Source organism: Panicum virgatum, chromosome 3K (assembly GCF_016808335.1).
Source record: "Panicum virgatum strain AP13 chromosome 3K, P.virgatum_v5, whole genome shotgun sequence".
Lineage (NCBI taxonomy): Eukaryota > Viridiplantae > Streptophyta > Magnoliopsida > Poales > Poaceae > Panicum > Panicum virgatum.
Window position 1 is genome coordinate 51,713,673 of NC_053138.1, and position 27,705 is coordinate 51,741,377.

At 46.4% G+C, this 27,705-nt stretch overlaps 1 protein-coding gene and 1 pseudogene across 1 annotated transcript; both read left to right on the forward strand.

Annotated features, from left to right (window-relative positions):
- Positions 1 to 4,472: 4,472 nt before the first annotated feature.
- LOC120699530 lies at positions 4,473 to 5,736 on the forward strand. Its single transcript, XM_039983539.1, has one exon. It carries the CDS (start codon positions 4,775 to 4,777, stop codon positions 5,459 to 5,461), a length of 687 nt encoding a protein of 228 aa, XP_039839473.1. The 5' UTR covers positions 4,473 to 4,774; the 3' UTR covers positions 5,462 to 5,736.
- A 10,133-nt stretch (positions 5,737 to 15,869) lies between these two features.
- On the forward strand, positions 15,870 to 20,618 carry LOC120699531 (annotated as a pseudogene).
- Positions 20,619 to 27,705: the final 7,087 nt, after the last annotated feature.

Genomic DNA, 27,705 nt, shown 5'->3' on the forward strand with positions numbered 1-27,705 from the left:
GCTTTGCTGCTTGGCCAGGGTTGCAACAAAACAGGGCACCCAGGAAATCTTGAATGACTCAGTAAAGGGCGTACCCAGTGCCGTAGGTTTCCCGCACTTGAATGACTCAGTATTTAACAATTTACAATTGATGTTCTATAGAATCAGTTTGATTTGAGAAAATAAAAAATGAGAAATAAATCCTAGTTTCAAATGATGATCCTAATTGTATCCTCTTCTGCTCCTTTGTTTTCCCTTTGCTTGTAAATACACTCTTTAATGTCACTAGAGTGATTTTGCTCTTGGGGGTGGGAAACTTTAATTTGATCTCTCAGTTTTTTTTTGGGTGCTCCATACTATTCTTCAGGGACATATTAATGTACATTAATAGATCCTTTGAACCCACTTTATATCGTTTTGTTATCAAACAAGTGGTAGATAGGTTGCCGTACCAGCGCTTGGTTAATTAGTTCTAAAAAAACCACCTAGGCCAATGCATCAAGATCTCAACAGAGATAAGGAATTGCCTCTTAGGATGGGGACATAGAAGCACAACATTACATGCATGGCTCGCTTTGGGAACACAATTTCGACGGTCAAATGGCAGAAAGGTAAAGTTCTTTAAGCTTCATAGTACTATGCCCTTGCCTGGTCCCTTGCACTTGCAGTATGTATCTTTCTTGAGAACATATATATAGTATATGCCTATGAGAAGTAAGATAACAGACCTAAGCATTGGTTGCTGGCTACCATGAATAGCAAGCTCACCAAGAACAAGAACCAGGTACAAGTACAACTGTACAAGTTACATTGGTGTGGTGCCCAACACAATTGGAGCTTAAGTTAGAAGGAATGAGATTGTCGCATCTGGCGCCCTAGACCAGTAATTTGAGTATGTACCAACATTTTACACAGTAGCAACACAAGTAGAAGCGAGTTGAGGTTTTTTTAGTTTCTTAGGCCTAGTGCTAGGCTGTATAAATTGCACGTATACAAATGCATGAGACAAAAGAAAATCTGCAGAGTGGGGATTTGCACGTGATACAGTGTACTTTAAAGTCTTAAAATATTCAACTTATAGTTGGCATTTGTGTATACTACTCAACAGGATCATTCATGTCCTTGGAAAGGGAAGATTATCATTGCCTAGGTATTAGTTAGTGTAGCTTCTCAATTATTCCCTCTAATTCAAACTTGCTCCCTAGCATGGTCCAATCTGATTCTGTTTATCCAAAAAAAAATAGCGAAAAACGGCCCAAGTAAAACACCCATTTGCTTCATGAAAGAATTTTTCATTCTTTTATGCATGGTTTGAATACACTATTAATTCTGGAACACCGAGCACTACCATTTTCCCAAAAATATTTTATAACTGAAAATCTGAGTTCTGAAACTGAATGAGATTTTCCAAAAATGTTGTGTTGTCTACTCTTGGATAATCGGTAATTTGAAAGTACCTAGGCAACATGATCTCTCATTCTTAGATGAAAATATGAATTGTTGGTGTTGAAATAGTCACCATTATGTCATCTAATGCTCTTTATATCATGGACGCGCGTTGCAAAAGTTCTCGTCTTGAAAGAAAAGATGAAAGTAAGGCCACCAGCCTTGGATTTATTATTCTTCCAGCAATCATAATGAGTAGCTTTCAAAGGAAAAAGCTGATGAAATAAATTATCTGAACTCGTGCACTTCTTTTGCAAAAGCATGCATTGCTAATCTACTATAGCTTTGGAATGTGAACCTGAATCTGTTCTGATGCATCAACACGACATCAGGTCAATAATTTTCAGAATCCAGAGCAGCTGAAAAAGTTCAGCCAAGCATACAATCCTACTGGAAAAGGTTTTAGAAACAAATTTATTCACGTCGGCCTAAAAGGCCTACCACAAAATACTGAAATTCATAACACACTGTTGTACGAGTGGCCTAAAAGGTCACAAAGTTGTGATTTCTCCTGAAATTCTTGTTATTTTTACATAGTGGCCTTTCTCCTCTTATTTACAAAATACATAAGTATCCTAGTTTAAGACCTCCCCCCCCCCCCTAGTTGTTTCAGAAGATTTGTTTATCACAGATTGTAAAGATTTCAAAATGTAAACAACCAGTCCTAATCTAAGGGACTTCTTGAAGCACATCGAAAAATCAGGCATTTTTTTCCTCCAAACATTCAAAAAATGGAGGCCTAAATTCCAATCACAATAACATCATATCCCTCCACAGATCTAGAGACGCTCTGAAGGGGTATGTTAAATTGGTGTACAAGTGCTTTTGCATTTCTGTCGTTTATATTGATAGTCAAATAGCCTTTCATGGCACTTGAGTGAGAATATGACTAATCTGATTTGTGTACTGAAAAGATAGTCCCTAAGATAGCAGGGATGAATGACCTTACAGCATAACTGGAGCTAGTAGGATGAAACAAGTCACAAATAAAAAAAGATGAATCAAGTCTAGAAAACATCAAGATGTCCACTTCAAGAATGTGCCTGAAAAGCATATTCATATCAGGACCCACACATTGTTAAAAGAAGGACCCACAGATGTGGAAACAACAAGAAGATAGGATCAGCAGCTAGACAGTGAGATATTGCCTAGTGTGCTTGTGCACTGTGGGAATGATTGACTTATTCGTCGAGATTTGTGGCTCTGCGCCTTTTGCTCGAGCTCATGGACCGCGAAATGATAGGTGCCTCTTTGAGATGTCCCTTTCTATTTGTAGAGAATGCCATGCATTAGAGAGAGAGAGAGAGAGAGAGAGAGAGAGAGAGAGAGAGAGAGAGAGAGAGAGAGAGAGAGAGAGAGAGAGAGAGAGAGAGAGAGAGGAGAAGGAATCCCTTTTTGTTTTTCGCAGAAGGTTCAGTAATCATGAGAGCTTGTGTGACCTTACTTTCATGGCTGTCGGCTTTAGATGCATCATGCTCCCAGCTAACCATTGTCACCTAAAGCTGAAAAGAAATCAGTTGGTGGAATTTGATTGAAGGCTACTTGTGATCAGAACACTACTGCCGCATTTGATTTTAATTGGCTATGCACAATTAATTGCAAAGTTGATGTCTATATTATTTGTGTGCATATAAGAGATTCAGAAGGCATATGACTCTGTCAGTTTTTATTAGTACTTACAAGGACTCAAAGACACCTCTCATGATTATAGATAGCAGAAAAATTAGTTTCTGGACAGATATTGTGTTGAACGATACATATCAGTCCACATTTCTGTACGTCAATCGCACCATTCTGCACATGAGCAAGAAGCCGAGAGCTGATTTGTGGATGAACAGGTGGACTTAAACTCATACACAGTACTTGATCTAGGTTATTTGGCATTTAAATTTTACCTAGTCCTCTGTTACAAAAATGAAATATAATGAAGAAAAAATGGCATTAATATTTAGTACTATTTAGCTGACCTACTGTTCTGTAATGTTGTTCAAAGTGTGTAAAGGCTACATTTTATCTTGTTATGTATATTTGCATATAACAGATTAGCATTTGTCAGTTGCTGCACGTTATTGTACCTACCTGTAAGCATATCCTGGCAACTCATCGTCTTTTAGAGATCTGATCAGAAAACAAATAGGCTTTTAGAGTAGCCTGGGAATGGGGAAACTACCGGATGCTAAGCGTTTCATTCAAAGCTTGTACTGTCGGTGGCTATTTTAACTTGCATGCTTGTCTGATACTCTGATATGCCACTTTGCAATCCTGCTCTGACACTGTAGATATAATACTTCTGGGACTTCATATTTAAAATATTTAATTGAGGTGATTGAGGAGGACCATTCCAAAGTAGATCTAATTTGATTCAGGGCCATTGATGTGTTTACTAAACTTGTTTCTTTGCCTCATCCAGTACTAATGGCTCATGAAACTCGAGAAGGGGCATTTGTTTTCTTATCACATAGGATTCCAGGTTTACAATTCGTGGGTTCTGTGAAGATTTGATCTATACAGCGATTGGTTGCCCCAAAGACTAGTACTGTTAGAAAATAGCATGATACTACGCATCTACATCCTCTTGTCTATACATGACCATACCACAATATCCAAAAAAAAAACTCCGTATGAAAAGAAAAACCTGTGCATTAGTCACTCACCACTAAATATTAATGTGTAATAAATTAACAAATTGTAACACTCCTCATTTTTGGGAACAAATAATTTGCACAGGAAAAGAAGGATGGGGCAAATCATGAATGAACATTGAGCATCTCCCATTGCAAGGGGAAAGACTGCTGGAAAGGGGAGAAATTTCATTACGGCTTCACCTTTCATGAACAAAGTAAAACCCTGCTTTTGATAAGGGTGACAGGTACAGTGAGTGGTAGAGATGAGTATGTGAGGCCCATGTGGTAACTTTTAATTAACCCAGTAGTGCACATGGCATCCTCTTACTCCTAAGCTTATCAGACCCCCAAAGCTCTGCCTTGCATGTTGTCATCCCATAGGCAAACTGCAATGGACCACACCTTAACTATTGCTGTTATGCTGTACTTAATTAATAACTCTGACCATGATGCAAAGACAGCAGTTACCTTCATAACCTAGTGCTGCAAAGGACAGGGGTCGTGGGAACTGGTAACAGTTCACCAAAAAGTTTCAGTTTTTCTATGCATTCACTGCTGCAGTTACCTTTGCCCCCATCTATAAGTTTCAGAAAAAATGGTACTGCAGATGCATTCTCCATGGTGAGCCCTACTCTCCTCTGCTTCTCTTTGTGCCAATTCAAAAAATCCATTTGATAGGGAAACACACAACCTTTGCTTGCTTTCTCTTTCATGCCTGTCTTATCATGGCTTCGTCCTCCTTTAGCATTTGCATCATTTGTGCCACTAAAGCTCCCGCCCTTGTGAAGCATTTCTTGATGCCTCCCAGCTCCCAAATGGCCATACAACTCACACTCATACTCATTTCATGTAGCCTTTACAGTATGTATTCTTCTTCTTCATCATCTTCCCTCTCAGCATCTTCCTCGCTCGCATTGCTGGTTCTTGTCATCTCCACCTGCATCTCCTTGCTCTTCTCCAACTTCAGACATCTACTCAAAGCAGCCGCCACCCGCAAAGGTAAGGCTCCCCCTTCAACGGAGGAGGCTGTGCATCAGGAGAAGTGCATTATGCCACAAGATGAGGTGACAGAGGATGCTCCAGAAGATTTGATCGGAAGACTATCAGATTCTTCAGAGTGCACCACAAATGACGAAGAGTGCACCGAGGAGGGCTCAATCTCAGATGACATCGATGATGATGATGAGAGCCTCATTGAGATCTCTCTTGTTGATGGGCACTATGTGGGCACAGGGCAGGATGAGCAATGTGCATACAAGAAGGAGCTCCTCGCCGAGTTCTTTCCTGATTTGGTGCTTGACAAGAGAGACTTCATCGACATCCTGTCGGAGATCAGCGAGGAGGACAGCCTGATTGAGATTGACATCGCAAGAGGCTCCATCAAGTGCTCAAACTTCGGTATCAAGACATGAAGCTGGCAAAGGTTTGGAGAAATTAAAACCTTCCTCTGCATTGGTTCAAAGCTCTAATCAGGGAAATTAAGGTAGCAGGTTGTACCTGTCCTACTACATGTAATGCTCTAAGGTGTCCTTTTTACAAGAGCTTATGGTTTTCTTTGTGATTCTTCAGCGGAAGCCTTGTTTTTGTCCTCTGTTTCTTAAAATATTATAGCTGAAATAACGTGATTGCATATATTCTGATTAAATGGCCTGTACTTCTTTTCTTTGATATATATATATATTCAGTAGATGGTAACTATGTCAGTACTGTGCATAACTGTACATGCGTCTGTACGTTGATTTAAGTGTGGTTAGCAGTATAATTTTACCATGTAAAACGGGCTAAAATTATTTTGACTGCTGGAGTAACACAAAATATTCAGCTAACCAAATAATGTCACCTTAACGTACCTGATATGGTTTATAGATAAGGTCAACTTTTGTCCTTCTCAATGAAAAGCCCAAATTTAGCTCGTGCGGCTAAGGTCCGTATAGCAGTTTGGTTCTTTGAATTCGAGAAAGGCATCTTTGTAGGAGAGAATAATGTGATCTATTCCTCCAAACTCTAGAAGGGTGGGATATATAGTTCCTATACATGGGCCTCTATACATGGGCTCAATATACACCAACACCCCCCCGCGCGGTCTGAACTACCGGCACAGCGGTGTTCAAGACTGGACAACAAGAAAGCCAACGCCCCCTGCAGTCTGAACTACCGTCGCAGCGGTGTTCAAGACTGGACAAGAAGAAAGTACAAAGGGCAAATACCCCCCGCAGCCACAACTAACCACCTGCTACGTTGAGGCTGGAGCGAAACTCCGAGAAGGTAAAGGAGGGTAGTCCATTGGTGAAGATGTCGGCAAACTGGGAGGTGGTCGGGACATGGAATACCCGAACGTCGCCGATGGCAACCCTGTCGCGCACGAAGTATAGGTCGATCTCCACATGCTTCGTCCGCTGATGCTGAACGGGGTTGGTGGAGAGATACACGGCGCTGACGTTGTCGTAGTAGATGAGCGTGCTCTTGGCGAGCGGGCTGTGGAGCTCCGCCAAGAGCTGTCGTAGCTAGGACGCCTCCGCCACGCCGTTGTCTCTTGGGCGACAACACGGTACTCCACCTCGGCACTGGAGCGGGAGACAACCGGCTACCGCTTGGACGACCAAGAGACAAGGTTGCCGCCCAGGAAGACGGCGTAGCCGGAAGTGGAGCGGCGAGTGTCCGGGCAGCCAGCCCAGTCAGCGTCGGTGTAGACCACCAGCTCAGAGGTGTGAGAGCGGCGAAGAACCAAGCTGAAGCCAATAGTGCCACGGATGTAGCGGAGGAGACGCTTCAGTGCAGCAAGGTGAGACTCCCGGGGATCATGCATGTGAAGACAGACCTGCTGAACGGCATAGGTGAGATCCGGCCAGGTGAAGGTCAGGTACTGCAAGGCACCGGCAAGGCTCCGGTAGGCAGTAGGATCAGCCACGGGATCACCCAGATCAGTAGATAGTTTCGCCTGAGTATCGACAGGAGTGGAGTATAGCTTGCAATCAGTCATCCCAGCCCGCTCCAGAATGTCGAGTGCATACTGCCGCTGGTGAAGGAACAGGCCAGACGGGCGAGTCTCAACAGTAACGCCCAAAAAGTGGCGGAGCTGACCAAGATTCTTCATAGCAAACTTCTATTGCAGAGAGGAGATGACGTGCTCAAGCAACTACTGACTGGTGAGCACAATATCATCAACATAGAGCAGCAGGTAGGCAGTCTCATCCCCACGGCGGTAGATGAACAGAGAAGTGTCAGCCTTGGCCTCGGTGAATCCCAAAGTCAGCATGAACGTGGCGAACTGAGAGTACCAAGCCCGAGGAGCCTGCTTCAGACTATAGAGGGACTTGTTGAGCCGGCAGACCATGTTCGGATGACTCGAGTCCACAAATCCCGCTGGCTGAGAGCAGTACACTGTCTCTGACAGAGTGCCATGAAGAAAGACATTCTTCTTATCCAGCTGGTGCACAGGCCAGGAGCGAGAGAGTGAGAGCGAGAGAGTGCGAGCGAGAGAACCGTGCGCACAGTAGCAGGCTACCACTGGACTTAAGGTCTCATCGTAGTCCACACCAGGCCGTTGAGTGAAACCCCGGAGAACCCAGCGAGCCTTGTAGCGCTCCAGTATGCCATCAGCCCGACGCTTATGCGTCCAGATCCACTTGCCAGTGACCACATTGCAACCAGACGGACGCGATACGAGGTCCCACGTCTGGTTGGCAAGAAGAGCCGCGTACTCCTATTCCATCGCGCGACGCCAGTGAGGATCCGCCAGGGCATCGCGGACAGAGGAGGGTACCGGAGAGACCCGCGGCTCTCCCTCGGAGGCGGAGAGAGTCGCGGCCTGAGACGCCATCCGTCGAGTCACCATGGGATGGATGTGCCGAGGATCCCGATGGATGACTGGCGGGTGGTACACCGCCGGCTCGACTCGAGAGCGAGTCGGCGGAGGCGGCTCCGGTGTAGAAGGCGGTGGCGACGGCTCCGGTGTAGGCGCCGCAGGAGCCGGAGGCGGCGCCGGTGTCGGTGCCGAATGACGCCGGTACACCTGCACCGGCTGAGCGTATCGCGCAGGTGCAGGGAGAGGCACCGGGGCCGCGCATGATGCAGCAGGAGACACCGGGTCCCCGCGCAGCACGACCGGAGGTCCGGGGGCCGCGTGTGGCTCGAACGCAGGCACCGGGGCCGCGCCTGGTGCAGCAGGGATCACCAAAAGCGGCGTCGGTGTGCCGGGAGAACCTGCAGGGAACGGACAGACAGTAAAAGGTGGCTGAACCACCAGGTCAGTCGGAAACAGAGACTCCAGCTCGGGGTCAGGAGAAGGTGTGTAGGAGGTGGAGTAGGGGAAATCCGACTCGTCAAAGACGACGTGTCGGGAGATCAAGACGCAGCGAGAGGTGAGGTCAAAGCATCGGTACCCCTTGTGGTTACGGGAGTACCCAAGGAACACACAACGAGTCGAGCGGGACGCCAGCTTGTGAGAAGCGGTGGCGGAGGTGTTAGGGTAACACGCACAACCGAAGACCCGAAGGTGGTCGTAGCGAGGAGGGGTACCAAAAAGAGTGGTGTGGAGTGGGAGCAGGAGAATCAGTGGACGGAATACGGTTGAGCAAGTAGCTGGCGGTGTGGAGGCTCTCAGCCTAGAAGCGCGGGGGCAGAGAGGCCTGGATCAGAAGAGTGCACACGACGTCGTTCGTCGTGCGAATCATCCACTTAGCCTTGCCGTTCTGTGGAGAGGTATACGAACAAGACATACGCAGCTGAACACCCCGAGAGAGGAAGAAGGAACGGAAGGTGGAGTTATCGAACTCAGGCCCGTTGTCACACTGGACGGCCTTAATGGTGAGGCCGAACTGAGTGGACACCCAGGCAAAGAAGTGGAGGAGGGTGGGGAATGTCTCAGACTTTGCGTGCAAAGGAAAAGTCCAAGAGTAGTGTAAGAAATCATCGACCACCACCAGATAGTATCTATAGCCAGAAAGGCTAAGAACAGGAGAAGTCCACAGGTCACAGTGAACAAGATCAAAGGCATGCGTTGCATGCAAAGAAGAAGAAGAAAAAGAGAGTCGAACATGACGACCAAGCTGCCACGCATGGCAGAGGTGCTCAGCAGGAGCCCTAGTACCAGGAACATCGGTACTATGACTGAACTGAGCCAGAACGTCGCGGCCAGGGTGACCAAGACGGCGGTGCCAGGTGGTGGAAGACGGCATTGTGGCAAAAGCGGCAGACAAAGAAGAAGGCGAAAGTGGTGCAGCGGAAGACGGAAGACGAAGGGTGTAAAGGGGCCCTGTACTGTCACACCGGAGGAGCGGATGCCGGGAGGCCGAATCCTTTACAGTGAGGCCAAAAGAGTCAAATTCGATGGAACAAAAATTGTCAGCAGTAAACTGACGAATGGAAAGAAGGTTATGAACCATTCGAGGAGCAACAAGGACATTGGAAAGACGAAAAGAACAAGAAGCAGAACCCACGGCGGTGACAGGAAGGCAAGACCCATCACCAACCATGATGGAAGAAGGACAAGAGGGGTGTAGGGGTCAGATAGAAGAGACAATACCGGCATCTGGGTGGTGTGGAAGGAGGCACCCGAGTCGGCGATCGACTCGGTGCTGACCGGCGGTGTCAGCCCATGGCATTGAAGGACTGCGTCAGTGCGGCCTGGTCCCCCCCGGCCAGGTCGGCTGCTGGCTGGGCTGAGCGGGTGAGGTCCAGAACGGCGCGACCGCGGGCGGCATACCGAATGCAGGCCACGCGGGCGCGGGCCCAGGCACGCGCGCCATGGCCAACGCGGCCGTCGCGAGCGCGGGCGCATGCACGGGAAGTCTGGCAGCAGGGGCGGCGCCGGGGCCCCGGGGAAGGCGGATCTGGCGGCAGGGGCGGCAGCGGCGCCCTGGGGTAGCCACGCACCGGGGGCGGCAGCCTGCGCGGCGCACGCGGCACCGAGGTAGGCAGCGGCCCGCGTGGGGTCCTTGGGCGCGACGGCCTGCGCGTCATGCGCGGCGGCGAGGGAGGCGGCAGCCCGCGCGGCGGGCGCCACGGCCGGCGTGGCGGCGAGGGAGGCTGCGGCTTGCGCGACCTGCGCGGCGGGCGCGACAGCCTGTGCGGCGTGTGCCCGCGCGATGTGCGCGGCGGGCGCGACGGCCTGGACGAGCTTGGCCACGACGAGCTTGGCCTCGAGGTCCCGCAGCACCTCCTGCGCGCACTCATGCGCGGTAGCAGGGGTGGCGCCGGGGGCCGCGAGAGGCGCCAGGGCGGCGGCGAGGGCATCGTTGGCCATAGGAGCTCCGGCGACGAGGGGCCACGAGCCCGCAACGAGGGTCGTGGCGGCACCTGGAGTGTCCGCGGGGGGCATGCCCTGCCCGTGGTAGGGAGGAGGAGGAGCGCCCGCGTCGGGGGCCCACACGCCCACGGGAAGGGCCCTGGCGCCGACAGCAGCAGGGGCGGCGCCCGCAGGGGGATCCCTGCAGCAGCAGCGGATGCAGCGGCCGCAGGGGCGATGGCAGCTGCAAGGGCTGGGGCGGGGGCGGGGGCCGAGCCCGCACGCGCGCCCCCTGCTCCAATTGCCGCCTCCCCTGCTCCGATCGCGGCCGGGGCCGGCGCGTCCCCTGCTCCAGTCGCACCAAGGGTCGGCGCAGGGGGAGGCGGCCAAGCGCCCATGGCCGGCGTAGGGAGCTGCGCCAGGGGAGGAGGAATCCCGGCGACGAGGGCGGCGGCGGCAGCGCCCGAGACGCCCGCGGGTGCAGTGCCCGTGGCACCCGCGGCGGCGGCGGCTACGGCAGCAGCATAGGAGGGAAGAGGGGGGAAGGAGGAGAGGGGAGGGGCCGGCGGCCGGCCAGCCATGGCGGCGGCGGCGGCAGGAAGGGTGGAGAGGAGAGAGGAAGGAGAAAACCTAAGCTAATGACACCATGTAGGAGAGAATAATGTGATCTATTCCTCCAAACCTTAGAAGGTTGAGATATATAGTTCCTATACATGGACCTCTAGATGGGCCTCTATACATGAGCTCAATATACACCAACAATCTTCATGATAAGGGCCTGCATTATTAGCTTCAGCACTCAAGTACCAGTGTCCTAAACTAGTACTAGTGCAGCTACTAGATCAATGTATGGTGGTTAACATGTAGTGCTGTATGCTTAAATGGACACTTATCATTGACAGATACTTAGGGCATGGAAAGTTAGGCGCATAATTATTATTCTTGTTGAAACTAAATTTAGTTTGGCTTCAAAAGAGCATTCAAGAATGACTATTGTTGAAGAGGTTGGGTGACTGGAAAAGAATCCAATAAGTGTTTGGTTTGCGTGAATTAGTAGAAGGGAAGGAGAACTTAGAGAAGGAAGACTTCAAGTTTCTTGCTTAGTTCATGCCTTCATGGGTTCATGGGTATAGGAATTTTAGTGGGATGGAGGAGAGAATTTCAGAGCTCACCTCCCACCCAGTATCCTAAAATGAAGGGTAGAGGTGGTAATATATTTTTAGGTGGAACATCGATGAATCATCATGGCATGTTGAGTTACAATTCTCTACTGCTAAACCTATCAACCAAATACTGGTTCATCATGATTTAAGTTGTATATATAATCTCCCAGTGCGAAACCAATTCAATGAAACGGTTGAATAAGAACTCCTTGCTGGACTTTGCCCTTATATAACCCCAGTACGCAGCATATATAAAAGACAAACTGGGCTCAAGTGAAGCCTACAAGGGAGACCAAAAAACAAAAGCCCCTGCCGAGAAAGAAAGCAGCCCATGCTGCGAAATTAACTGGATGCCCCAACCCAGCGCCTTTTTTATTTTTATATTTTTTAAAATCATTTTTTACAGAAATATATTTTCGGTTTCATAATTTACAGTTTTGTACCCCTACAGCCCGGCGGCGGGGCGGCTGGGTACTGGCGGGGCGGTAGATACCTGAATGTAAATAAAATTTATTTTTAATCGTATTTTGGCCCCTGGGGGTACCTGCCGCCCCCCTGCCGGACGGCAGGGTACCTACCGCCAACTGGCGGGGCGTTAGGCCAGGCAAAAAAATATTTTCTTTTTAGTTTCCAGAACAGTGAACTTCTAAATTCAATTAAAAATTATAGAAAAATCAAAAAATGCAAACTAAATTTTGATAGGATTCTTAAATCAAGATCTACAGAGAAAAAATACTCATGCATTTGAAATGTCAATTTTGCCCCTCTAAAATTTTAGGTTGTGTTTAATCTAGTTTATTTTGTATCTGTTGTTCTATTTGTCTAAAAATCTTGAAAATTTTGTGGTAGCCTAATTTTTGCATGTGTATTTCACTGGAAAATTTTCAGGTGCATAGCCTAGGTGCATGTTTGTGGATCTATTATTCTACTGCTAAATGATGGAAATCCAACAATAATAGATCCACAAATATGCACTTAGCCTATGCACCTGAAAATTTTCCAGTGGAATACACATGAAAAGAGTACTCTATCACAAAATTTTCAGGATTTTTAGACAAACAGAACAACAGATACAAAATAAACTAGATTAAACACAACCTAAAATTTTAGAGGGGCAAAATTGACATTTCACATGCATGAGTATTTTTTCTCTGTAGATCTTGATTTAAGAAACCTATCAAAATTTAATTTGTATTTTTTGATTTTTTTATAATTTTTAATTGAATTTAAAAGTTCACTGTTCTGAAAACTAAAAAGAAAATAATTTTTTGCCTGGCCTACCGCCCCGCCAGTTGGCGGTAGGTACCCTGCCGTCCGGCAAGGGGGCGGCAGGCTCCCCCAAAGGTCAAAATGCGATTAAAAATAAATTTTATTTACATTCAGGTCCCTACCGCCCCGCCAGTTGGCAGCAGGTACCCTGCCGCCCCGCAGCCGGGCGGTAGGGGTACAAAACTGTAAATTATGAAACCAATAATATATTTTTGTAAAAAATAATTTTAAAAAATATAAAAATAAAAAAGACGCCCCCAACCCAGCCCAATATGTTGTGGGTCGGCAAACCTGTTCAACCGGGCCATGATGGCAGCCAGACGCGGCGCATTTTTTTTTTGATTTGGAATGATTTTCCCGGCCCGCCGGTCCCAGGGGGTGTGCGTCAGAGCGGCGGCGGGAGAGCACGCTGGTGACGACGATGCGCCGCCCCTGGACGAGTTGGGGCTAGCTCGCCTTCCGCCGCCGGGGATGAGGCCCGATCCTCCCGTGGAGTTAGTCCATGCTCCTCGATCGGCGGCGACCGACGTGCCCAACACTCTGGCCGGCCTCTACGATCCCGACGCTGGCGGCTGCGTGCGGCGTCCGCACACTGCCCGGCCTCGACGCCCGCAGGAACCGCCCAGTCGCCGTCGGCCACCGCTGCTGCTTCGACTGGCCTCGCGACCACCGCGGCGGGAACCAACCAGCAAGTGGGGGCGTTCAGTTTCTGTTTGTCTTGTTCACCTCCATCTGTGCCGGTCGGGAGGGCGCGACGCGACGGAACACATTTTTCTTCTTTGAGAAAATACGCGACGGAACACATGGACTACTGACTGTTTGACTCCGTGATGTGATTGATTGTGTGAACACTGGGCCGAGAGCCAAGTGTCCGGCCCAGTCATGGTCCGCGACCCTGCCGTGCTAAACACAGATGTAGTAGCAGCACACCCTAAAAAAAAGACTCCCTAACAATCGAGTAAAAATATCATGATGCCATCAGTCAGTTTTTCAGCCAATAGAATAATTAAGGCCACAAAACATTAGTAGTTGTCAAAATTTGAGTGACCACAAGATAAAAAAACATTCCTGACAACAAACCTATCATCTACCAACTAGAAGCTTTTCTACAGAAAAATACAAAAGGCCATAACATGGACAGGACAATAATTTAAAAACATACATGAACTGAACTGATAATATAAAAATATACTGATGGTAACAGGAGGGGGCGGATCCGGTGGGGGAATAAACGCATCCAGCTATCGAGGCCCTGGATCCAGTCATGGAGGCCCCGGATCGAGCTCAGGAAAGGCGGTCGACAAGCACAGACTGATGGTTGACCCAGCGCCGGTGAGTGAAGGAGATGACGTGCAAGAGAGAGAGGCCGCCTTTACCAGGGATACTCGCGCCGGAGGCATCGCTGGCTGGCCCAGCCTCAGGCACCATGTGGGGCCTGCCGGCGCCCGGGCACCGGCAGGACCCGCCGGCACTGGGGACATCCACGCCGCCCGGCGCCCGCCCGCCCCCTTACGCTCGCCCACCCGCCCGCGCCTACGGATGCCACCGGGATGTGGCGGCGGCCATGGCCGCCGCTGCGCCGGAGGACGAGCAGGCCAGGGCCCGACACTAGATGGAGACGAAGGGGGAGGAGGGGGGAGTGGAGCCGCCCGCGCCGCGCCGGCCGCCACGGCCGTCCCCGTGCAGCGCCGAGGTCGGAGTGATGGGGAGGCGGAGGAAGCGATAAGGGACGGCGGCGTTTTTTTACCGAAGAAGAAGGCGACTTTTTTTTAGGGTAAAGTCCGTTTTTCAACCCTGAACTATCACGATAGTCCGATTTTGGCTCTTGAACTACGAAACCGGACATCCTACACCTCCAACTAACGAAACCGTTTGCAAAACAACCCTAGCTCAGCCAAAGGCAAACTTCACACCTCTCTCAATTAAATAATAAAGAAAGCATAGTTAATATTGTCTAAAAATCATGATATTTTTTTGGGAGGTAGATAAAAAGAGAAGGAATTTATTTTGGCTAGATGTGATACATTAAACATAATGGAATTTAAATTATAAAATTTTAAAAATGGGTAGAATTCAAAATTTCTTCAATTTTTGGGGTAGCTTAACCTTTGATAAAAATGAACTAAAAATTTGATAATTCATAATTTTTTATTTAGTTTAATAAAGTATTTTTTGTTGGCCTAAGTTTTTATGAAAGTTTTTGAATTCCTTCACAACGCTCAAATTTGATTCCTCAAATTTTAATTTATGAATTTTCTATAGAACTTGGGCTAATAAAAAGTACTTAACTAAACTAAATAAAAAATTATGAATTATTATATTTTTATTGCATTTTTATCATAGGTTTAGCTGACCTAAAAATTCAAGGAATTTTGAATTCTACCTATTTTTAAAATTTTATAATTCAAATTCCATTATGTTTAATGTTTCACATCTAGCCAATATAAATTCCTTATCTTTTGATCTACCTCCCCAAAAAATATCATGATTTTTAGACAATATTAACTATGCTTTCTTTATTATTTAATTGAGAGAAGTGTGAAATTCGAAAATTTTACTGTAGCAAAACCGCCTTTGGCAGAGCCAGGGTTGTTTTTTCAAACGGTTTCGTTAGTTGGAGGTGTAGTATGTCCGGTTTCGTAGTTCAAAAGCTAAAATCGGACTATGGTGATAGTTAAGGGTTGAAAAACAGACTTTACCTTTTTTTACCGGAAAAGGAGGGGCGTGGAGGAGATATTTACCGCGAGATGTGAAGGAGAATGAGTGGAAGAGGGTTTATGGGACGACGTGGGTCGTCGATGGCCAAGCAAAGTTATCTACTGAGGAAGCAGGTGGACACGTGGACATAAGGAGCTGCCGGAGGCAACCATACGATGGAATCAGGTAATGGAATCGGATAGTAAAATTTTTTGAAAATCGGATTCGGATACAACCACATAACATTTATATTAAAATCGAATACTAATACAAATATTCAAATTAGTATTTTAAATAGATACAAAAACGAATAATTTTGGTACTGTAGTAAAACACTGTAGAAAAGGTCACTGTTTCACGATTACTGTTTGCCACGGTAGCACGGGTACTGTTCACGCACATCTAAATCGTCAATCGCCGGATGGACGGCTGTCAGGGTGGAATGTCACCGCTACGGTGTTCAGCATGTCACCGAATGGCTTCGCCGGCTTTGGACTCACTCGGTTCCACCCTTGACTCCTTGAGCCTCCACTTTGTCCTTCTCCCTCAGGCATAGTCGTCCGTTCCCCTTCTCAGCTTCTCCCTCCACTCCGAGCAAACACCGCGACGATTCTCCACGACGTGAGCACTCTGATCCATTCGCAATCTTCCCCCCGTGCCCCTGCACTCATCTCTCTCCTTCTTCTGTTTGCTCGATTCTTCCCTGCGAGCCGCGCCAGACTGTCCCAATCCTATCCAGTGGATCTGCTACTGTAAACCCCTGATGCTTTCTTAGTGTTTTAGCATATTGCTTGAGAAAATGATTTTGGACCTTAAAGCAGTACTTCATGTCTGTGCCTATCCTGCTATCCATGCTCTGAAGTCTGTAAGCTGTTCAGATCCAAAAACTGGTTGGCTCGTACTCTAAACAAATTTAGTTGGCTCAGATAGATTTGGGTTGTTGTTATTTTCTTTTAGCACCTTTCTTGGATTTATGGATTGACGACGTACCAAATTATTAGGTGCGTAAAAACATCTATTTCATATGCACGCCAAAGTTTAGTGAAAGGTATTTAAGAGGAGTAACAATAGCAGAGTACTGCACTTCACATTTTTCCTTAAATATTCATTTAGTTGCTAGATGATTGATTTATTCTTTTGGAGATATTAAAGTGGAGTCAACTTGGAGCTTAGTCCACTGCACTGCACTGTTGTGAAGTTGGGCAGTTTTATGTTGGGGCACTTGTACATACGAAATAAGGTGGTGACTTAGTAGAAGATGCAGTTAGGTGCCTTCATACTTTTTTTTTAAAAATACTTCTCAGGGTGAATGTAACAAACCTAACAATATGTCTTGGTTCTCCTATCTTGACACAACTGATTTCTTCTCTCATACATCTATCTTTGTTTGCTGAAATATTTGATACAGAAACAGCAACCCGACTCACAGAAGGTACCCTGCATGCTGGGGAAGACAAATAGATGTTGGCTGTCATGTGAAAATGCTTTGCAGTCAGGATTTTGCTTGAAAGAAGATGAATGGTGAGTCTAGTAGTTATGATAAGGTGGAGAGCCTGTTACAAGGTGGAAGTTCAGAACCACACAATGTGCCACTAGAGTATTTGAGAAACATCACAAACAACTTCTCTAATGAGCTACTGCTTGGTGAAGGTGCTTTTGGCACGGTATATAAAGTAAGATTGAACCACATATTTCAAACTTGCCAAACATATGTCACCAGACTGTGCACAAACTCAGGCATGTACTAATAAGAGAGTTGAAACAGGGAGTGCTACAAAATGGGGAAACGATTGCCGTGAAGAAACTTAAGTTGTCAATACCAGGAGTTCATGATAGGCAATTTGAGAATGAAGCCAGTCATCTTATGAGGCTTAAACACCCAAATGTAGTGCTACTTGTAGGCTGGTGTTCTGAAACACAGTATATACCTATGGAGTACAACGGAACATACGTCTGTGCTGAGAAGCCAGAAAGGTTGCTTTGCTTGGAGTACATGCCTAAAGGAAATCTTCGTGGGTTTCTTTCAGGTATAACAATTCAACAGAGGCACATCCTGTTCTTCTTTCATTTGCTACTATATATAATGTGGTTAGAGCATGCCCATTTTTCATTTCATATTGCACTTTGAGAATGCTTCTTTGCAAATGCAGATGAATCTTCTGGACTTGGTTGGGACACACGCTACAAAATAATTCAGGGTATCTGTTATGGTTTACGTTATCTCCACGAGGAATGGCAACTTAATGTCCCTATTGTTCACATGGATCTGAAGCCTGCAAACATATTGCTCGATAACAATATGGTGCCGAAAATTGCAGACTTTGGCTTGTCAAGACTCTTCAGTGAGGAGAAAACTTGGACCTGCACAATAAGTCGCGATGGAACATTGTATGTCTAATGGCTCTTGATAGTTCATTCTTTCAGGGATAGCTAAAATGAATTGTCTGTACAGTTGTCCCATGGCTTTAAGGTTGACGCACTCATGTTGAAATGCAGGGGTTACATGTCCCCAGAATACATAAACAAGGGTATAGTCTCAACAAAGTCGGACATATTCAGTTTGGGTGTAATAATCATAGAGATAATGACAGGACGCAGAGACTACCCAGATGATACTGGAACACCTTCCGAGGAATTTATTGAGATAGTAAGGAAATTATATTTCGACTTTCAAGGCAGAGTCGCTTTCTTAAGAGAGATGGTGTTACTCTTTGCTTCGTGGTGATATTTTAGATTTGTGTGATTTTGCAGGTACTGCATAACTGGAGTCAGAGAAACATGGTAAAAAAATTATCTGAGGTATCACTAGAGGTTGATTATCAACAAATAAGAAGATGCATTCAGATTGGTCTAGACTCTGAAAACTGATCGGTCCAAAAGGCCAACAATAAGTCAAATTATCAAGGCACTCCACAGACCGGAAAGTGCAGATCCTAGCAATATAAAAGGGGTAAGGTCACCAGCAAACATGGTTTCATCATATAATCTTTTCTATACAGGGATGAACCCTTGATTGCACCAGAATAGTGATAGATAAAATACTATGTGTTACATTTGTTTTCCTCTTGTTTATTTTCATCTGAGATTCGAAGGATGATGTTTAGTAGTCTTCCGTTCAATGGAGGCGTGTTCAATACTACTAGCTTAGTACTACAAGGCTTGTAGTTCTAATTGTAATGTTTAGTAGTGTTCCAGTGGGGCGGCAACCCTCATCACCGTCTGCCTCCTTTGGTCTGCAACTGAAAGACTCTCTCTGCCTTTTTCCAGGAGATGGTGATGCTCAAGATCCAGCTGCACTGCAACTGCATCAAGCGCCACATCTCCGAGATCAAAGGTGAGGTTTTCCTTAGTATCCGCCGCGGTTTTGTTCCCATCCCATCCCAAGCGAATCGTCAAAAGGCCGTGAGCTTTTTCGTTGAGATTTAATATATTGGATTGGACTAGACCTGACAATTTGTGTGCTGATTGATTCCATTCCAGGCGTGAAGGATGTGGAGTTCGATGCCGCCAAGGACCTGGTGAAGGTGACCGGCACCATGGACGTCGCCGCTCTGCTGGCTTACCTCAGGGAGAAGCTCAGTCGAGACGTCGAAGTCGTCGCGCCAGGCAAGAAGGACGACGGCGGCGACAAGCCCAAGGAGGTCAGTTACTTGCTGGCCGATTATTATTCGAGTCCGGTGGGGCGGCGACCCTCGTCACCGTCTGCCTCCTCTGGTCTGCAACTGAAAGACTCTCTCTGCCTTTTTCCAGGAGACGGTGACGCTCAAGATCCGGCTGCACTGCGACGGCTGCATCGACCGCATCAAGCGCCGCATCTCCAAGATCAAAGGTGAGGTTTTCCTTCGTATCCACCGCGGTTTTGTTCCCATCCCATCCCAAGCGAATCGTCAAAAGGCCGTGAGCTTTTTCGTCGAGATTTAATACCTTGGATTGGACTGGACCTGACAATTTTGTGCGCTGATTGATTCCATTCCAGGCGTGAAGGATGTGGCGTTCGACGCCGCCAAGGACCTGGTGAAGGTGACAGGCACCATGGACGCCGCCGCTCTGCCGGCTTACCTCAGGGAGAAGCTCAGCCGGAACGTCGAAGTCGTTGCGCCAGGCAAGAAGGACGGCGGCGGCGGCAAGAAGGACAAGGGCGCAGGAGACGGGGGAGAGAAGGACGGCGGGGGCGAGGAGAAGAAGGAAAAGGTCGCGGCCGCCTCCGCGTCGGATACGCCGATGCCCCTGGCCGACGCCGGCATGTAGCAGATGTCGCCTGACTACGGGTACGGCGTGTAGCCGCCGGCTCTGCGGCGCCGCCCCACCACCCAACCACGCCGGCTTCAACCCAACAACGCCGGTGTCCATTACCCTCCCCCGCCGGCCTACGGGTACGGTGCCTCCCACCTCCACGCACCCTAGATGTTCAGCGACAAGAACCCCAACACCTGCTCCGTCATTTGAGCTCTCTCGATCGCTCCGCCAGTTTGCCGATGCCGCCGCACCTAGGCACCCCGTCGTATCGAACCAAGAACCATTAGGCCGTGTTTAGTTATCACCCTATAAATCCCGCAAACACAAAAAAAACTGTCACAAATGTTTCGACACATGCATGGAGTACTAAATGAAGTCTATTTATAGAACTTTTTGTATAGATGGGCTGTAAATCGTGAGACGAATCTAATGAGCCTGCTTAATCCATGATTTGCAACAGTAATACTACAGTAATCATCCGCTAATTATTGATTAATTATGGATTAATTTGCATCATTAGATTTGTCTCGCGATTTACAATCCATCTGTGCAAAAAATTTTATAAATAGACTTCGTTTAGTACTTTAAATTAGTAAGATTCCAACGCAAATTTTTTTTGCGCTTGAACTAAACAGTGCCTTAGTAGATAAGCAGTGGCTGCACATGAGCCGTCCACACGTGAATGAAACGTCTTGGACGAAAGCTCTCCTTTTCCCTCTTTTTGTATCATTTTCTATTCACTCTCTGCTATCAGTCGGTTCTTCTTGAGCACAAAATTAGAGATCAAGAATAGGCAACTCCAAGAGATGTGCTATCCTGGTTAGGTATGCTATTTATGGATTTTTTAGAGGAAAAATTGAACTCCAACAGATGTGCTATATGATTTTGTAAAATAGCAAACATACGATCCTTGAAATCTCGGTGGCCATATATAGCCAACCATAGCCATTTGCTATATAGTTTGTAAAATAGCAAGTATGTTGTGGATCTCTTATTTTTTGACAAGCTTTTTATTTTACAAAATTGCTATAACATGGACAGGACAATAATTTAAAAACATACATGAACTGAACTGATAATATAAAAATATACTTGGGCCATGACACGATGATTAGATTTCTTGTGGTCGAATTTGCCAACCCGGGTCAGATTCGAGTCCTTGGCTTAGCATGTGTGCTCGTGTTTTTCTAGATTTATTCAAGTTATCAATGAAGCTACTCTTCTAGTGTACAATATGCCCATTGATAGTGAGACATTCTCTATGGTGAGTTTTTCAATCTCAAGATCCCCCGATCCGCCTCTAGGATATGCTCAAATAAAAGTAGAGTTGTGTACGCCTATTCGTAGAGTGAGTGCGCATATGCGGGTATCAAAGAAAAGACTTGTTACCAAAAAGAGATTACAAGATTGATTTGATCTAAGGTAAAAAATAAAACCCTTTATTTAACATTAACAATACATGAAATCCATGCATTAGTAAATAATGCATTTCGCCTCACACATACCTTGCAGATACAAAATGGTACAAATTCTTCCACTGAATTGATATGAGACAAAGAAAGTGCACCAAACATAAAAAAATACAACAGAGTAAAAGAGGACATTACACAACATCAGATAAAAATATTTAACAATAAATAAAGTTAAAAAATTTGAATTCCTAACTTTTGTTTTGTGGAAATGGAATTCCTAACTTTTTTTTGAGGGATTCAACACTCATCAATTAAGTGGCCGAATAAGAATTACATACGCCATCTGGCGGATCAAAGAACCAAACATGCCGGCCAACTGAGCTGAACAGCGTGCTCCTCGCCAAAACATGAGCGTCGTGGTTGGATTCTCTCTTTTCATGAACAAATTCCATCCCCTGGAAGGCTGCAGCATCTGCTTTGATCTCCTTGACAATATGGCACGTGGAGTAGAAGGTAAAAGCAACAGCCCAGTTGAAATGGCACTTAATGAGTTTTTTATTCAATACAAAAGGCTCAGTTGTGTGTGAGAATGAGTCTATCGTCACACAAGTACACGGGGAGAAAAGGTCGTGACAGGTTGAAACATTTGGGTTTGGCTCCTCATCTTCTGCATGCGGAGGTACATAGTAACATAGTGATAAAATTTGGGCCGGAGGGGATCGGATGGGCATGGGCCGCAAAAGAGATCGAGCAGACAAAAAAAATCGATTGACGCAAGTAGCAGATTTTCACTCGAGACATGGTTAGGAATTCCGTAAAAAAAAGATGTAGTAGCAGCAAAGATGTTCTTTGGGTTCTTCTAGGGTCTTGCTAGCGCCCGGACGTCCGACGTCCGGGTCTGGCATGGAAGGATACCATCAGCAACAAAACTCTCACTGCAACATATGAGCTATGTTGCATGTAACATTGAGCAGCTTTCGAAACATTGAAGAACACCATATGTAACATCAAAAAAAGACGGATGTAACATAAAAAAAGACTCATGCAACATCACAAAATCTCTTATTTTGAGTGTAAAGTTATTAAGTTGTAGTTGCGACATCACATATCACAGGTGAAACATCATAAAAGTCATTGTTGAAACATAAAAAAAATTCATGTTGCAACATCTCAAAATCGATTAAAAATCCCAAATGTGCAACACCACGGAATCACGACTGCAACATGGCAAAAATCATATTTGCAACATCTGGATAAGGCGACGGGATTTAGGGGAGGAGGAAGGCTGGACGGCGACAGGCTTCAGAGCATGGTAGCGACATGCTTCAGGGCAGCCGCGCCACCACCTCCTGCGGGACGTGGTGCCCCGGCCGACCGGGCCTCCCGCACTGCAGCCGCGCCACAACCTCCCCGTGGGGAGCTCGCGCCGCCGGGGGAGCTTGCTCACGGGGAGGTCGCACCGCCGGAGGAGGTCGCCGCCGGGGAAGCCTGTAACACCCAAAATTTAAATTTGTTTTAAATTCAAAATGATTTGAGTTTGAAAAAACAAATCATCTCATCTCTCTTTTCTTCTCCAGCAGGCCCAGCCCAGTTCCTTCCTCCCCTCCCTTTTCTTTTTCCCCGCAAGGCCCAAACCCGGCCCAACAGCCCGCGTCTCCCTCTCTCCTCCCTCTCTGCCAAGCCGGCCTCACCTGTCGGCGCCATCCCCTACCTCCAGCCGGCTCCTCTTCCCGTGACAAACGCTGCCGCCCGCCCGTGTCCCCTGCGCTCGCTCGCCTTCTCCTCCTTCACTGACTGCCATCGAGGCTCGATGATGAGCCCGAGCACCCGCACCCTCCCTCGTCTCCCCACTCGCACCGCAAACGGCTGCCGCCTTCATGGCCATCATGGCCATCATGGCCGCTCGAGTTCCACCGCCTCCCCTACCTCCGGCCTTCCCTCTCCCCCTCCCTTGGCCTATATAAAGGCGCCCCGAGCTTCGCCTGCTGTGACAGAACCGCCCAAATTAAACTGGCATAAGTGCGCTAACTATCATCTTAATGGTTAATCAAGTTACCGCCCAAATTTACAAAGGGAAGTTTTACAAATAAGTTTAAGTAAAATATCAGAGTTCAAAATGCAACGGAAATTAAATAGAAGTTTAGTTTAGAAACATAACAATAACTACGATGACGTGAGGACGTCATATCGAGCCCACTGGTGTGAATCCAGGTTAGCTCCAACCACCAACAAAGACCTAAAAACAAGAGAACAATAAACCCTGAGTATACTAATACTCAGCAAGGCTTACCCGACTATGGTATATACTTAGCCGACTCCTAGACATGCAGGCTTTTGGCTCTGGGGTTTGTTTTGCTAAAAAGCTACTAATACTAGATCCTTACTTTTAATATTTTAGCTCGAGTTTAATGTACAGATAACTAGATTTGCATAAACATATAGAGCAGACATGGTATATCACATTATATTTTTCCAAGAGTAGCACAAACATAACTCATCCTACTTCCCTTCTCATTCCACTTCTTTACTACGATGTGACACAGTGACCAAGGTTCTCTTAACCGAGAGAGACGACGAATCGATCCAATTTAACCTTGTAAGGTGGACCTAACTCACACGACACATGCAAACCACGTCGGGCCACATGCGTCAACTGTTCCCATCATCACCCCGACGTCTGAATCACGCCTGGCAAAACCCGGGTGAAGAGTCCCTCACAGCGAACTCCCAGAGAACTAGGAGGTGACATACACTCCAACACTCGCCATCATTCCACTCCCAGAGTAGCAGGTCGCGATTCAAAGTATCGTTGCAAATCAGGTAATTAGCTTATCGGTTTCGACTACCTCCTACTTCCGACATGTGATTAGTACTGTTCAAACTCGGTCAACAATGCCAACAATGGTACGGTCCTCAATCGACATAGGCGGAGGCTTACTTTCCATCCATTTCATATCCATAACCAAATCATCTCCGCCTGGTCTCCATTTCTCTTCTCTCATTGATTCATTCTCAAACCACATTGCCAAATGTAACAAAAATCTATAGCTCGCGAGTGACAGCAATCACTCGACTTCTACTGGATCCTAGTTAAGCATGGCAATACTAACGACACATGTATACTAGTACAGACTCATAGGTACCTAGGGAGAAACATGCATACTAGGGTTCCATACAACTCCTAAAAACATAAATGCACAAATACTTAAATAAACATTGAATACTCAAATTAGGGGTAATGCTCCGGGGCTTGCCTGGGATTAACACTGAATTAGTTAGTGTTGGTTAGATGATATTCGCTTGGCGAACATCTTCCTTTGGTCATGCACATCGGGTCCATCCATCCATCTTCTAGATGCGTCCACCGTTACACCATCTTCTGGCTCGGCTCCAACCTTGCCGTTCAGATCCACGCGTCGCACATCTAGCGTACCTAGGTGAGATGCAACGATGCAAGTGCATGAACTTAAGAAAAACACCACATGATGCATTTAAAAGGCATACAAAACAAGCATAAGGTCACAGTTGCATGGGTGTTGATAATGCAATGCAATGCAATGCGATTAAAAAGAAGGACATGACTGGGCAATCATTTATCGAGCAAGCATCGCATACACACTCAAAAGGCAAACTGGGTTGGTGCTACAACACGAGAGTTCATTCAAATATTTTAGCCTGAAGTGTTTCCTACTAAAAAGCATTACTAGCTTGCTTAGAAAAGGCTAAGCAAAGATATAAAGCAAGAAAGAACAATTAGGACAATTTATTTAACTAGCAAGTCACAAAAGTAAATTAAATAAAAGCAACCCATGAACTAGTTCTCAAGAGGTTAACATAATTTATACAGAACTAACACAAATTGTTGAAATTAACAAGCTACCATGATTTTCCAGCATTTATTGATAACAGTAGGTAATTAAATTTAACCCCAACATGACATACAAGTTAACTTAACTCAAATCATTGCAAGCACTCACCAATAAGAATTTGCCAAACCTGTCTAGTCAAACAAGAGTTAATATGATTTACCCAAAAATGACATAACTTGATGGATTGAATCATGCAGAAAGGAATTGCTTAGCAATGCTTTTGGAAAAAGAAAGCTATAGCTGGGAACTAAACAAATACAAAAACTTAACTTGCAGCCATGTTTTAGTAACAAAAATTAACTGGCACGATAAGATATTGGTAAAGAGTGTAACAAAAATTTATCAACGTTTATCGGTGACCGAAAACATTTATTTTAGCCCAAGGATGGAAATCAAACAATCATAGATCCACAAACATGCACATAAACTATGCACCTGAAAATTTTTCAGTGGACTACACATACAAAGAGTAATCTACTGAATAAATTTCATAATTTTTAGAGTAACGAAACAACCGGTATTAAATAAACTAGCTTAAACACAACCCAAAATTTTAGCAGGGGCAAAAGTGACATTTGCCATGCATAAATATTTTTCCTCTGAAGATCTTGATCTAAGCAACCCAACAAAATTTAGTTGGCATTTTTCTGATTTTTCTATGATTTACTACGATTTTCCAAAGTTCACTGTTTTGAAACTAAAAAGGAAATGAACTTTTGCAGTTAGACCCCTGTAAAGATTTGGGGATTCGCAGAAATGCCCCTGGCCGGATTGAAATAGGGGAGGGGACAGAGAGGGCGGCGCCGTCGTTTCCTGGCAAGGGTGAGGCTCGCCGGTGGCGAGGGAGGGGTGGAGAGGCTAGAGTAGGTCGTGCTCTACCTTGGGGTGGCCTTGGCGCGGGTTGGGACGGCCGGAGGCGGCGGCTCTACGAGCTCCGGCGAGCGGCAAAGGCGGCCAGTGATGGCGAGCGCAATTCGGCCGAGGAACGGCTCAATCGAGCTCGTGGAGGGGTGGGACAGGTGCGGGGCGAAGCTAGGGAGCTCGGGGCGCGAATGATTCGAGCGGGGGCGGCGAGGGGTGGCCGGAGCAATGCCAGCGGCGGGCTCTGCTCACTCTGCTCGGCACGAGCTCGAAGAAGGAGAAGGGGAGGGGAAAATGATGTTGGGCACCGCGAGCGTATAAGGATAGTGCACGGAGGGAGAGGATCGCCAGCGCACGCGACGCGTGGAGTCGCTGGCGTCGGTCGCGGTAAGGGCGTCGACGAGCACAGTGTCGCACAGTGAAAACACAGTGAACATTTTGACCAATTTTTGACCCGATTTTGACCATCCCGAACTCAAAATTTCATATAAGAACTTGAAATTTGGCTAAAATAGAAATTATAGAGGAAGAGAAGATCTACAACTTTTGTTTTGGGCGAAAGTTGATTTGGAGCTTGAATTAGGGAGAAAAACGTGCTCAAATTCCTGCGAGGTTTAAGTAATACAACGGTCATTAGGAAGCTAATGACATTACTTAACCATAGTTAGCGATTAAACATGTGATTAGCGCTAGGATTAACACAGGGGTGTTACAGCCCTTTCTCCTTAAAAGAATCTCGTCCCGAGATTCACGTGCGTAAGTGACAAAATAGGGAGGGAAGATGTTCGTTAACCAAGGATATTAACACTATCCTGAAATTACCTTCCTCAAACTAACTTACCTTCGGAAGCTTTCTTGGGGGGTAGCGCATTCAGCGTGAATCATCCCTTCACGAAGGTACCAAGTACAAGATTTTTCTCTATCGCATTGCTTATTGGACCTCTGACCTTGTGTAGGTGGTTCGTACTGTGCAGCTAACATCCAAAGTAGATGGCTTGAGTAGCCTCCCGACATACGAATATCGGATAGTATATTTGTCCAGTTCAGATTATTAGAGGTGCTAACCGAATTCGGTGGATCTTTCCAAGTGGATGAACGGCAATCCCGGATAAAATGGCCGTATTCCCCACACTTGAAACAAGGTTGACAACCGGTGCAGCGACATTTCTTCTTTGACCTCATTGAACCCCGAACAGGGGAGCGAGTTCTTGCTCTTATGGTTGGGTCGACATCAGTAGTATTGCTAGCTTGCCTTCTACCACGTGGAAGGAATTCTGTGCATGTAATTTCCCACCCACTCAAATCTATGTCGTATCCACTGCTCTTGACAGCCATACACTCTACATGGGGATCATTAAGTTCCATCGGAAGTTGTGATGGTGGCATTAAGGAGTCCGAGTAAACATGCTGTGTCTCCTCTTGCTTCCCATTTATTTTCAGTCTGGGGTTAGCATATTCTTTGGATACTTCGTTGTGATCACTTTTCTTTTTGCTGGAGCTGCTTCGTAGACAGGGGTGGTCGTACATCTTACAGCAGTGGCAAGGCTCAAATTGCCTCATTGGTGCTTCGGTTATCATGTTGTCGGAGGGTAGAAGGTTAATGTGCCCCTGACCAGAGTCCTTCCTACTGCTTCCCGCTGCATACTCCCTTATTCACCTAAGGAACAGAATAAAGTTGGAGACATCTTTAGCAGTATGATAACTTCTATTTCAGGAGGGCTCACATAAATGACATACACACAAACAGCCGTAACTAACACTGCATACCAGAGTTTCTAGCTCCAACTTAAGCAAGGTGGTTTAGAGAACTCAAGGTTACGCATGCAGTTCAAAACCAGGATTTCCTAATAAGGTGAAAGGAACTTCCTTTTTGCGTGCAGCTGGGGATGCCTCCCGATGATGGCAATTGCTTTTAAGTGAACA